The 14,235-nt window shown below is 37.9% G+C and overlaps 1 protein-coding gene across 1 annotated transcript; it reads left to right on the forward strand.

Moving 5' to 3' along the window:
• Nucleotides 1-5,193: 5,193 nt before the first annotated feature.
• On the forward strand, nt 5,194-8,348 carry zgc:109913 (regulator of G-protein signaling 9-binding protein). The gene is made up of 4 exons (XM_054617928.1): nt 5,194-5,395; nt 5,501-5,704; nt 7,285-7,427; nt 8,175-8,348. The coding sequence occupies exons 1-4, from the start codon at nt 5,194-5,196 to the stop codon at nt 8,346-8,348; spliced, it is 723 nt and encodes a 240-aa protein (XP_054473903.1).
• The last annotated feature ends 5,887 nt before the right edge of the window (nt 8,349-14,235 follow it).

Raw genomic sequence — 14,235 nt, forward strand, 5'->3', positions numbered from 1 at the left:
GCTTTGTAGTATAGGTCTCAGAACAACAACGGAAGGACACCAGAACCAGAATAACAAAAGAACAACATTAGAACAACAACAGAACAACACCAGAACCATAAATTACAACAGAACAACAACAGAACAACAACGGACCATAACCGGAACAAAGACGGAACCACACTAGAACCACAATAACAACAACGGAACAACACCAGAACCGGAATAACAACTGAATAACAAAATCACTCACCTATAGACTGACCCATCAGACACTGACACACCTGTCCACTCTGACCCCGCCCCCTTCTGAATACCAGCATTACTCCCGCCCCTCCCTTGTGGCTACAGCCAATCAGACTAGGACCAGGTGATGACGTCATCACAGAGAAGAGGCGGGGTTTATCTCCCTCTCTCACTCTGATGCTTTACTGTGAAGGTTTTTCTCTTTTTGTTGCCTCCTGCTGGACAAACGGAGAACAAGCTGTTTTATTTTATATTCGGAAACAACAGAAGGATCCAAACTGTCACAGCTGATGTCACAGGACACCTGTCAGCCAATCAGAGGAGACTTCTGTCCGTGAACATTAAAGCTGTTGTAGAATGAACCACTGTACTGTGCAGACTGACAGAGACTTTAAATAACACAAATTAACCATGTTGGACACAAAACATGTAACTGTTTAATACGTGTGAATCTGTAACTGACATTCATTAAATCGGCTTGTTCTCGTTTTTCAAAAGGCTTCAGTTCAGAGAGAGGTCCAGGACTGGTAGCCTAGCTTAGCACAAGGAATGGAAATAGGGGAAACTGTTAGCCTAGCTCCATCAAAGTATTGGCTTCCTGTCTAACTGTATTCCCACAATGTCAGCAGAATATGAAGAAAATGGAAAGTCCCTATAATTATTACTATTAAAGTTATTCCAACTCCCAAGTGTTCACATATTATTCCAAGATGCCTTAATAAATATCATAATACAAATTAAGTCTAAATTAGCTTCTTTGTTGTGTATTTGCAGTTTGTTAAAATACAAACAATGTATAAATCAGTTTTAATCTAATGAGTGTATGAATGTATTTTATTCAGATGTAACTAACTTATCTGACTGCTTACACATTCACATGTATGTGTGTGTTTGTGTATGCTACAAAAAAAAAAATAATCTGTGGTATTGTCAACAGAAAACAACACTGTGGGTGCAGAAATGATGTGCTTTTCTGCTAATGTGAAATAATAATTAACAACCACCACATGTAAACAAGATGTCAAATCACAACCTGTCACAAAACATAGAGCCTCAAAGAAAATCTACTGATTTTCACCAGTGTCCTCTGAAAACACCAGCTGTAGAGAGGTGCTGCATGAACATATAGTCCTCAGATATTAACTCACGTCAGCGTTTAACTATCACTATTTCTAGTTTTACATTTCTGCTTCTACAGATGTTCAGTAAACAACGTACAAAATGTAAAGCATTTTTTCTTTGCTTAAACTAAGCTAACATATTTCCCCTGCTAGCAGCCTTAGTGCTAAACTAACAGTCTTCTCCTTCTTGCAGCCTTTGTGCCAAGCTGACAGTTTTCCTGTGCTTGCAGCCTTTGTGCTAAGCTAACAGCTTTTCCCTGCTTGCAGCCTTTGTGCTAAGCTAACAGGTTCCCTCAGAGACAACAGAGAACAAGATGGTTTAATGAGCTGTTGGACCGTTCCTTTCAGTTTTCTGTCTTTATAAAGTGCCATCATTTGATTTGATGTTTGATTAAAGATCATGTGATGATGATGGCTATGATGAAGAGGAGCACACTGTTGGTCAGCTAGCCTGCAACAGCTGTCTCTTCCTGTCTTTGTAGTGGCCGGAGCATGTGGAGGGTGTGCTCCATTTAAACATCGAATAAACTACAGACACTGAAATATGACTCATCGCAGCGTTTTTAACTTTGAATACTGCAGATATTACTAACAATGTTTGCCGACTAGTATTACTGTTAGTGCAGTTACTGTTACTACTGTTAGAACAATAACTAGGGTTAACATAACTGTAACGTTAAAAGTTATTCTTACTACTGTTAGTACAATAACTATTGTTAATGTTTTTATAACTACTGTTGGTACAGTTATTGTTGATGTAAGTACAGTTATTGTTACTACTGTTGTCCTTAGTTCAGTCAAAGTTACTATTACTACTGTAAGTAGAGTTACTATTGTTAACATTACTGGTACTACATAATAGTTACTGTTGTTATTAGAACAGTAACGGTTACTACTGTCAACAGGTATTGTTACCACTGTTAACAGTTAATGTTGGTGTTAGTACAGTTTATGTCACACTATTACTGTTAACAGTTATACAGGGTTCGATCCTAGGCCCTACACTATTTTCCATATATTCAATTCAATTCAATTCAGTTTATTTTGTATAGCCCAGAATCACAAATTACGAATTTGCCTCAGAGGGCTTTACAATCTGTGCACATGCGACATCCTCTGACATTGCTTGTTCCGTTGGAGACTCATATATCCTCCAATATGCTGACGACACAGTCCTTTACGCCTTAGTCTCTCCCCAGATGCAGCACTACCAAACCTTCAGGATAACTTATTTAGAGGCTGATCACACCGAGATGCAGCACTACCAAACCTTCAGGATAACTTATTTAGAGGCTGATCACACCGAGATGCATCTCTTAAGTTGTGGCTGCTTCAAAAAAAAAATCATAACATGAGATATGAATTCCCCCTTCACTCTCCCATACTCCATAGCTCACGCACAGTCCAACAGCTAACTTGTTTCTCTAGCGCTACCACATCGACCATAGACTGTCTATAAGAAGTGGAGGTAGTCATCGTGACATCATCTACTGGTTTGTGGACTGATGTTTTGAAGTATCACAGAAGTCCCGCCCCAAAGCATACCCTGCTTTATGTTCTATTTGACTCTGAATGGACCATAATTTACTAAATGAACATCATGCTGTATTGAAGAAGACTTGAAACTAGACATTGAGACCATAAACTTGTTAATCAAGTGAGGAGTAGTAATTTTCTCATAGACTTCCATACAATCTGACTTTTTTTTGCAACCGGAGGAGTCGCCCCCTGCTGGTCAGTAGAGAGAATCCAAGTTTTAAGACAATTCCCGCATTGGCTTCACTCCTCAGAACCGTATGTTGCCGCCTGACATTTACCAGCATCAAAAGAGGAAGTAGAAGTGGTAGAGTAGTAAAGCCCGCTTCATGCTTGATTCGATTGACTACCTGGGCTAAGTATGAAATTGATTAGCATTGCGACCCTATGCCTGGTGCAGAAATGTTAATACTACTACATACTACTGCTGTTACTTTTACTACTACTACGTAACGTTATCCTTTATGATAGATAAATCACATGGAAATGATATTGTTTAGCACAGTGATAAGGACGGGGACCAAGAACATGATGCAGCATTTTCTGATTGTTGATGTTAGCACTCCATCTTCAGGGACAGAATCAATCAGCTTGTCTTTAATGTTCACCTCGGGACACCTGTGATGAGAATGAATCTGAAGATTGCATTACAAACATCTTTAACGTGACGACAGCAACATTAAATGGATGGAAAAGACGAGAACAACAGCACCTGGGTCCTCCTGTCCCTAAATAAAGCTTACATGACGCAGTCTACCTGGACAGGTGAGTTCCCTAACAGAGGCTTGTCTGCAAGGCAGAGTTAAGGGTAAAATAAAGAGGCTCCTGGGAGGACCTCAGCTGCAGTTAATTAAAAAAAACCCTGACATCCCCTGAGACGTGAAGAAGAATGTTTATAGAAACCTGCCTGACATCACACAGTCCTCCACTACAGAAGAAGAAGAAGGTCGATGGAGTCGTGATCAGAACAGGTAAGACAACAGACAATCTGAAACTTTAAACATCTTTTTGAATCCTGAACTCTCTTATGTCTCTGTTACGACCTTTTCTCTGATTTTAAACATGTAGATTATATAAATTATTAATATATTGTTTATATTGCAGATTTAAATCATTGCTATCAGCTTCCACTATTATGTAATATTTAACAAACTACATTTTAATAAGTCACTGATAATAAAGGGTTTACAAGATGTTAATAAGTTGTTAATAATATATCAGATTTACTGATGCTTTATTAGTATAGAGCCATTTAATAAGTGGGTTGCCAGATTGTAGAAATCATACTCCAGCACTTTTGATTTACTAATGAAGGTCTTCTTAATGTATTCATTTCTATATGGTAAATTTAAAAAAGAGCAGTTTAACAGTTTGAGCTTGAAGCTCTGACACAAAGACAGATGTTTCATCGATGCTTTGTGGACACAACTATTGAATTTTCTATAGAAGGGTACAAATATTTCTACTGTAATAAACACTATGAATGGAACCAGGATCAATAGAAAGTAAATTACATGTACGGTCATTTCATCAAGCTAAAGAGAAGAGAGGTGAGATCTGGATTGCAATGGGTTTCATCGACTAGTTTATACTGAAAAGCAGGTATTCCTGTCATAAATAAAGCATATTGATATGATGCAGTATTGATAAAAGTATTAAATACAACAATTTAGAAATACTGATACTGATTTAATTTCTTTAAATTATTTAAGTAAAATGTGTTTTCTTTAATGATGAAAGAGCACATTTAGTTTTCCATCCAACTCTTTGTAACTACTGCTGTCGGCCTGCAGAAAATTGGAGGCCACACTGTCACTAACTGCACTCCCTTTATAAATATAACCAACTTTTGAAAAAAAGGGATTTCTGAGAGAAGCAGACAGTAAAGTCTATAGTATGCGTTTGAATAATATATCAGGGTGTCAAACTGATTCAGCAGCAAAAACAGATTAAATATAAAGATAGAAGCCAACAAAGTGATTCTTTACAAAGGGTTAGTTAGCTGTTAAATATCTGAATACTGAATCTTACATTAACATAAACCAAAACTTTTGACTTTTACATAACTTTATTATGTTCGACATTTCAGCTCCTCTTGTGATGTCACTGACCTCCCATCTTTAAAGCTGCCCTTTACAGGCCAACCGCAGTAACTACACAAACAGTGACATTGAGATTAAAGGTTCTCAGGTATTTTTTATCAGTATTTTTATCAGCCCATCTTGGCTTAAAATCAATAATAAATATACTTAGACAACGATAACATATCCAACCACCTGCCCTGCTCCCAGGCAGGGGTCGTGATGACATCATGAGCCGGTGGCGTCGCTCGGTAGACGAGTTGGCGGCGCGCCGTCGGCAGCTGAGCGAGTGTCAGCGCGCTCAGGAGGCTCTCGGTCGGGTCACCTCGTGTTTCCAGCAGCTGGCGGCGTCACTCGGCAGCTCGGCGGACGGCAGCTTCCTGCGAGACGAGATGGACGAGACACGAGCAGTCGCACACCGAATCTGCAGCGGTACGAAAACCACCTCTTCATACACCTTTTCGCCTGTCTGTATCTCACCTGACTGTCTGTCTGTCTGTCTGAATCTCACCTGACTGTCTGTCTGTCTGTCTGCAGGTCTGTCCCGGCGCCTGATACATCTGCTGTCAGACTGTGACTCGTCCCCTTCGGTTGTAGAGGACAGAAATGCGTCAGAGCGTCTGTGGGTGCTCTTCCTGTCAGCAATAGAGAACTTCCTGTTTGACCTCCGTAAGGCCTGCGATTTGATTGGACATTTTCCTCTGACCCAGCGCAACGACAGGCGCTCGTTAGTCAATACAGGTCAGCTGATAGCATTCATTTACGTTCTGTGGAAGCTTTGTAATTGACTGAGCCATGTGTCACCTTATATTCATACCTTTGCCACCAGTTTCCCTACCTTATTTCCTCACCATCCTTCCTTAACTAATTTCTTTACTTCCTTCCCACTGAAATGCTGAGTGTCTGAAACCTGGAACTACCTTAAAGATCCTTATAACCTTTTACGGACACCTGTGTGATCCTCAAGGATTCATGGAGCTTCCTCAGTAATTCCTAGATCCTTCATAAAGACCCCTAAAAACTCTTCAAAACACATCTGAAGCCTCCTTTGAACTTCCTCAAGGAATACCACAGAGCCCTCAGAATATGGAAAATCTTCAAGACCCCTCTATAAGAACTCTTACAGCCTCTTCAAGGTTCCCTGACACGTCCTCTCTGACATCTACAATATCTTCTTTGAAGAATCATGGAACAGTTTCACTGATTCTTGGTACTTCTCCTTGGGGATTCATATTCTTCATAGACACAAAAAAGTATGCAAAAAATCCAGGATAAGTCCTTGAATCTCTTCAAAGACCAATAGACATTCTTCAAGAATGAACTGATGACTACTGGAAGTTGTTCATAGGGGGGCAGCTGAAACGTCCTTAAGATAATATCTCCATAAATGATCCCATAAACCTCTTGGAGAACCAATAAACATTCAAGACCCACAGAGCCTTCTCTGGGATACCACTTATTCAAACTACCTCAGAACCTCTTTAAAGGTCTCTGATACATTTTCAAAAGAACCTCAAACCTTAGAACTATAGAAACACATTTATGACTCTTCCAACCTCCTCGTGGACCAAGAGAACCTCTTCAATGGTCCCAAAGCCTTCTTAAATTACCTAAAAGCTCGTAAAATATAACAGGAACTCTTTCAAGGAGTCCTACATTCAAGGACCGCTACAATCCCCATGTGAAGCACTGGAATTTCTTTAAGCTCTAGATATCAAAAAATTTGCTTACAAGAACCTCTTGTAAGGTACATTTTTCAGAAATCCTCAAAAAGATTGAACCTACCATAGGATCTAGGCAAATTTATAAAGTTAATCTAAAGACCTCTAAAGCCTTGTAAAAAAATAATGTCAGTAACATTGTCAATGAGTGCAGATAATCCTTCAAGGACCACCCCTACACCCTAATTGAGCACCACTTTTCTTCAAGGAGCACTCAAACCTCGTCAAGGTAACTGAAACATCCTCAATGATACCCCTCAATCCGTCCTTGTACCTCCTTGAGGGTCATTTGTCATTCTTCAAGGTTTCAAAGAGCCTCCTCAGTGATACCTCCTGGAAGGGTTCATGTTACATCTGCAATAAATCCTCCAACATTTAAAGGTTTAACCTCCTTTGGGATTGTAACATTCTCAAAGATCCCTACAATCTTCTTTAGAACCACTGAAACCTCTTTAAAGAGCCGTAGACACTCCTCAGGGATCCCTGAAAACAAAGAATACTGGATCAGTACAGTCCAATCTGTTTTTTTTGTGCGTCTTCTACTAACGTCAAACCTTTTACCTGTCTGACCGTCTCTCTGTCTGTCTTCACTCTCTCCAGGATGTATTGATGGCGTGGTGGGTGTTGCAGCTCAAGTGGCTTCAGTCCAGGTGCCATGGCTCGCCTTGGAGGAGGAGCCGAGCCCTGATCTGACCAATCACATCGCAAGTCTTGAGGCAATGCTGAGTGAGATGCAGATGAGGGTGAGACAGAGGCAGAGAGAGGGAAGGCTTCCTGTTAAGCACAGATGGAGCATGATGGACATGTTCCACCTTGGGAGTGTCTGTACCACGGGGAGTGTCTTTTGCCCTGGGGAATGCCTTGTACCAGGGGGAAGTGTCTCATACCTTTTGGAGTGGTTGTACCTGGGGCAGTGCCTTGAGGGATTCTCTTGTATTAGGTGGAGTGTCTTGTAACCTGAAGTAGTGTCCATACCAGGGGGAATGTCTTGCACCTGTTGGAGTGTGTTGTACCCTGAAGTAGTGTCTGTAACTGGGGGACTGCCTTGCACCTGTTGGAGTATCTTGCACCTGTTGGAGTGTGTGTAACTGGTAGAATGTCTTGTTCCCATGAGGAGTGTCTTGTACCTTGGGGGAATGTCTTGTACCTGGCGGAGTGTCTTGTACCTTGTCAGGAATGTATTGTACCTTGTTGGGAATGTCTTGTACCTGGCGGAGTGTCTTGTACCTTGTCAGGAATGTCTTGTACCTTGTTGGGAATGTCTTGTACCTGGTGGAGTGGCTTGTATCTTGGTGGAGTGTCTTGTACCTTGGGGGAGTGTCTTGTACCTGGTAGAGTTTCTTGTATCTTGGTGGAGTGTTTTATACTTGGTGGAGTGTTTTGTACCTGGAAGAGTATTTGTTCTTGGGGGAGTGTTTATACCTGGAGGAGTGTTTGTACCTTGAGTAGTATCTTGCAGTGTCTTGTTTAAACTCTATAGTGTTCTGCAGGTTCCTGTCGCGTTCTGGTCGGTAGAGGCGACCCAGCCAGCATGGGCCGAAGCTTGCAGTGAACTGGAAGAACAGGATGATACCCTGGAGGACATGATGGAGGTTGAAGTCGTCTCTAACAACTACAAGATGCCCTGCTGCCAGCCACTGTGCTGTGGACTTGGCTGTGTGTAGGGTAGAGGAGGGTAGAAGGCAAAGTCACAACTGACATCACCTGGATTAAACATACCTGACAACATTACAGGACACTTATATTTGTGTATGAATCCAACATGTTGTACAAATAAACTTCAATATTTAACTAATACCACTGTTAAGAGGACAAACCTTTTAGAGATTTTAAGAATCCATAAGAACAGAATATAGGTATGAGAATAAAGAAAACTCTTGGTCGCCTCCTGGGACAAACTGGAAACAGTTTGTGGACTGTCTGTGAAAACTGACGAGGGCGAAGAAGACCTCATCTTTTCTTCAAGGAGGGACGGCTCTGCACCTACAGTCGTGAGGCGCTCACTCAGGTCCGACAGCAGAGCCGTGAGGAACCGGCGGGTAGCAGCTCAGGAGGAGGAAGTTTAAGTGGAGTCGTTTAACAAATAAATTGTAGTTCTTGATGTGTTTATGCATGTTGCAATGTGTGTAAATATGTGACTGTACTGTTATAGGAATGTCTATTAACTTCATGTAGTGCTGCAACTTTACCAGTGCAAAGGGGACTAAGGCTCGATACTAATGAATGACCAATTATACTTGTAAAACAGAGGGAGTTAGAAATAAAGGCCTGCCTTTAATATAAGCGTTTTTTTATTAAAATATATATGAGTTAAAATTAAAACATTGGTAATTTGATGAGAAATAGTCTTAAATTTAATTAATTTAATTTGCCACTTTTATCCTTAAAATATATATTTATGTTTTTCCAGACAGCCTTAAAACTAAAGTCTGACTGAAAGCACCCGTTAGTAATCTGAATAATCAGTATTCACATTAATATAATAAATACATCTGACTTTGACTCCGCAACAGCAGGGAATGCGAGCTGGTGAGGCAGTGAATCATGGGAAGACGTTTAAGACAGCAGATGATCATGTTGAGGTTTGATCATTGTTTAGTATATTAAAATACAAATGAATATTTTAATTAGAACACATGGAGACGAGATTGCAGCCCATCTCAACTATAGATCTACTTGTTTCAGTGTATTTGATAGAGAAGGCTAATACAGTATTTAAAGATATTTGCACAGCAATTGTCCAATTAAATGTATTGCAACAATTAAAGCTACTGCTAATTTGTTCCTAATTTCCCTGGTCAGCAAAGCAGTTTAAGTTTTTTGGATTCCAAAAACTAAAGAGACTTAAATGTGTTCCATCTGATGCATAAACATCCAGTTCATTATCACAAGTTTACAGAATCAAAAATCAATTTAACACTAAAGCAGCTAGACTGACTTATTTCATAATAAATTAAATATAGTTAGAAATGATCTTATATTTCTGAATAATTTATTTTCAACATTTTAATGCATTTAAAAAAAAAGAAAAAAAAGCTTTTATACAATGTAAAAATAAACATTCATTCATTCTCCGTAACCTGCTTATCCAGTTAAGGGTCGCAGGGGTGCTGGAGCCGATCTCAGCTGTCAATGGGCGAAGGCAGGGTACACCCTGGACAGGTCGCCAGTCTGTCGCAGGGCTGACATATAGAGACAGACAACCACTCATACTCACACCTACGGGCAATTTAGAGTCTTCAATGAACCTTAGCTGCATGTCTTTGGACTGTGGGAGGAAGCCGGAGAACCCGGAGAGAACCCACGCTGACACGGGGAGAACATGCAAACTTCACACAGAAGGTTGTCTGGCCCGGGAATTGAACCCGGGCCCCTCTTGCTGTGAGGCGACAGTGCTATCCACTACACCACCGTGCAGCCCGTAAAAATAAATAAACAGTTTCAGTGAAATCTAACGTAATAACTTAACTACCGTATTTTCCGCACTATAGGGCGCACTGGATTATAAGGCGCACTGAAATGGTCTATTTTCGATCTTTTTTCATATATAAAGGGTCTCCGGATTATAAGGCGCACTGTCATTTTTTGAGAAAATTAAAGGCTTTTAGGACATTTGTTCCTTATAGTGCGGAAAACACGGTATATGTATATATTTAAATTTTCAAGTTTTATTTTTAAGATCTTAAGTTGATTTAAGGCTGCAATATCATCTATTATAATGTTTTCGTTTTTTTTATTTAATGTTTTATTTATCTTTATTTAATGTTTTATCTTTATTTCTCTTTATTTAATGTTTTATTCTCTTTATTTAATGTTTCATTCTCTTTATTTAATGTTTCATTTTCTTTATTTAATGTTTCATTCTCTTTATTTAATGTTTTATTTTCTTTATTTAATGTTTCATTATCTTTACATTCTCTTTATTTGATCTTTTATTCTCTTTATTTAATGTTTTAATATCTTTATTTAATGTTTTATTCTATTTATTTAATGTTTCATTATCTTTATTTAATGTTTTATTCTCTTTATTTAATGTTTCATTTTCTTTATTTAATGTTTCATTTTCTTTATTTAATGTTTCATTATCTTTATTTAATTTTTCATTCTCTTTATTTAATGTTTTATTATCTTTATTTAATGTTTAATTTTCTTTATTTAATGTTTCATTATCTTTATTTTTTTCATTCTCTTTATTTAATGTTTTATTATCTTTATTTAATGTTTCGTGTTTGTCACAGTAGCGGTTCAGTGACGTAACGTCATGATGTTTTCACGGATGCTTCACTGGACGGCTCATCCTCCTGTATACCGGTGTGCCGGATTACCGGTGTTTTTCACGGTACCGGTACCGGTGGACCGGCCGGCTCAACCTCCTATAGCTAGCATAGCTAGAGGAGGTTGAGCCGTCTGGGAGCTAGTGGAGACGTCCCGGTAGAATCCCGGTGACCGGGAAATAGGTTCCGGCGATCACCGCGCATTGCATGCCGGGTAGATTTTTTTTTTTTTTTTTTTTTTTAAATTCAATAACTTTATTGAGACATTTGTTCATACATATAAAACACAATATATTTATATATATATATATATGTATATATTTAATCTTTTATTTTCTTTATTTAATGTTTTATTTCTTTATTTAATGTTTTATTATTTTATTTTTTTTTAATTCTTTATTTAATTAATGTTTCATTATCTTTATTTAATGTTTAATTATCTTTATTTAATGTTTCATTATCTTTATTTATGTTTTATTTTTTTATTATCTTTATTTAATGTTTTATTATCTTTATTTAATGTTTCGTGTTTGTCACAGTAGCGGTTCAGTGACGTAACGTCATGATGTTTTCACGGATGCTTCACTGGACGGCTCATCCTCCTGTATACCGGTGTGCCGGATTACCGGTGTTTTTCACGGTACCGGTACCGGTGGACCGGGAATCCCGGTGACCGGGAAATAGGCTCAACCTCCTATAGCTAGCATAGCTAGAGGAGGTTGAGCCGTCTGGGAGCTAGTGGAGACGTCCCGGTAGAATCCCGGTGACCGGGAAATAGGTTCCGGCGATCACCGCGCATTGCATGCCGGGTAGATTTTTTTTTTTTTTTTTTTTTTTTAATTCAATAACTTTATTGAGACATTTGTTCATACATATAAAACACAATATATTTATATATATATATATGTATATGTTTCATTATCTTTATTTAATCTTTTATTTTCTTTATTTAATGTTTTAATATCTTTATTTAATTAATGTTTCATTATCTTTATTTAATGTTTAATTTTCTTTTTTAATGTTTCATATCTTTATTTAATTTAATGTTTCATTTCTTTATTTTTAATGTTTATCTTTATTTAATGTTTTATTTTCTTTATTTATTCATTATCTTTATTTAATGTTTCATTATCTTTATTTAATGTTTCATTTCGTGTTTGTCACAGTAGCGGTTCAGTGACGTAACGTCATGATGTTTTCACGGATGCTTCACTGGACGGCTCATCCTCCTGTATACCGGTGTGCCGGATTACCGGTGTTTTTCACGGTACCGGTACCGGTGGACCGGCCGGCTCAACCTCCTATAGCTAGCATAGCTAGAGGAGGTTGAGCCGTCTGGGAGCTAGTGGAGACGTCCCGGTAGAATCCCGGTGACCGGGAAATAGGTTCCGGCGATCACCGCGCATTGCATGCCGGGTAGATTTTTTTTTTTTTTTTTTTTTTTAAATTCAATAACTTTATTGAGACATTTGTTCATACATATAAAACACAATATATTTATATATATATATATGTATATATTTAATCTTTTATTTTCTTTATTTAATGTTTTAATTATCTTTATTTAATGTTTTATTTTCTTTATTTAATGTTTCATTATCTTTATTTAATGTTTAATTTTCTTTATTTAATGTTTCATTTTCTTTTTTAATTTTTTATTATCTTTATTTAATGTTTTATTATCTTTATTTAATGTTTCGTGTTTGTCACAGTAGCGGTTCAGTGACGTAACGTCATGATGTTTTCACGGATGCTTCACTGGACGGCTCATCCTCCTGTATACCGGTGTGCCGGATTACCGGTGTTTTTCACGGTACCGGTCATCACCGCGCATTGCATGCCGGGTAGATTTTTTTTTTTTTAAATTCAATAACTTTATTGAGACATTTGTTCATACATATAAAACACAATATATTTATATATATATATATGTATATATTTAATCTTTTTATTTTCTTTATTTAATGTTTTAATATCTTTATTTAATTAATGTTTCATTATCTTTATTTAATGTTTTGTGTTTGTCACAGTAGCTAGTGGTGGACCGGCCGGCTCAACCTCCTATAGCTAGCATAGCTAGAGGAGGTTGAGCCGTCTGGGAGCTAGTGGAGACGTCCCGGTAGAATCCCGGTGACCGGGAAATAGGTTCCGGCGATCACCGCGCATTGCATGCCGGGTAGATTTTTTTTTTTTTTTTTTTTTTTTAAATTCAATAACTTTATTGAGACATTTGTTCATACATATAAAACACAATATATTTATATATATATATATTTATATATTTATCTTTTTTATGTTTTTTCTTTATTTAATGTTTTAATATCTTTATTTAATTAATGTTTATTATCTTTATTTAATGTTTAATTTTCTTTATTTAATGTTTCATTATCTTTATTTAATTTTTCATTATCTTTATTTAATGTTTTATTATCTTTATTTAATGTTTCGTGTTTGTCACAGTAGCGGTTCAGTGACGTAACGTCATGATGTTTTCACGGATGCTTCACTGGACGGCTCATCCTCCTGTTTTTTTTTTTTTTTTTAAATTCAATAACTTTATTGAGACATTTGTTCATACATATAAAACACATTCTCAACGCAGCTGCTCTATTCCCATGTTCTCCTGGTGACTGACAGCCTTGAGTGTTCAGTGGCGTCGTCAGCGTGTCTCTTGACAGGAGCCATGTTGGGTCCTTCACACACACACTGTAATGTGATGGTGAATCCTTTTTTTTTTTTTACAATTCAATAATTTATTGAGACATTTATCCACACACACTGTAATGTGATGGTGAACCTTATCCACACACACTGTAATGTGATGGTGAACCTTATACACACACACTGTGATGTGATGGTGAACCTTATGATGGTGAACACTTACACACTGTGATGTGATGGTGAACCTTATACACACTGTAATATGATGGTGAACCTTATACACACACACACTGTAATGTGATGGTGAAGCACAGTGTGTATTACTCCGCGACGCTCCTGACTACGGTGGCCGTGATGCTGCTGCGGTTTCTTTGTAGTTTACTAAGTCTACTAAAACATGTTGACAGAGCGCCGTGTACCACACAAAACCGCTTCCAGGTCAGTAAGCACAACCAGAATTAATCCATATATAAAGCGCTCCGGATTATAAAGCGCACTGTCGTTTTTTGAGAAAATTAAAGGCTTTTAAGTGCGCCTTATAGTGCGGAAAATACGGTAAGTTGTTCATACAGATAAGCAGTTGGATATCTGAAGGTAAACAAACAGCCTCTGCGTG

The sequence above is a fragment of the Anoplopoma fimbria genome, chromosome 17 (genome assembly GCF_027596085.1).
Source record: "Anoplopoma fimbria isolate UVic2021 breed Golden Eagle Sablefish chromosome 17, Afim_UVic_2022, whole genome shotgun sequence".
NCBI classification, from domain to species: domain Eukaryota; kingdom Metazoa; phylum Chordata; class Actinopteri; order Perciformes; family Anoplopomatidae; genus Anoplopoma; species Anoplopoma fimbria.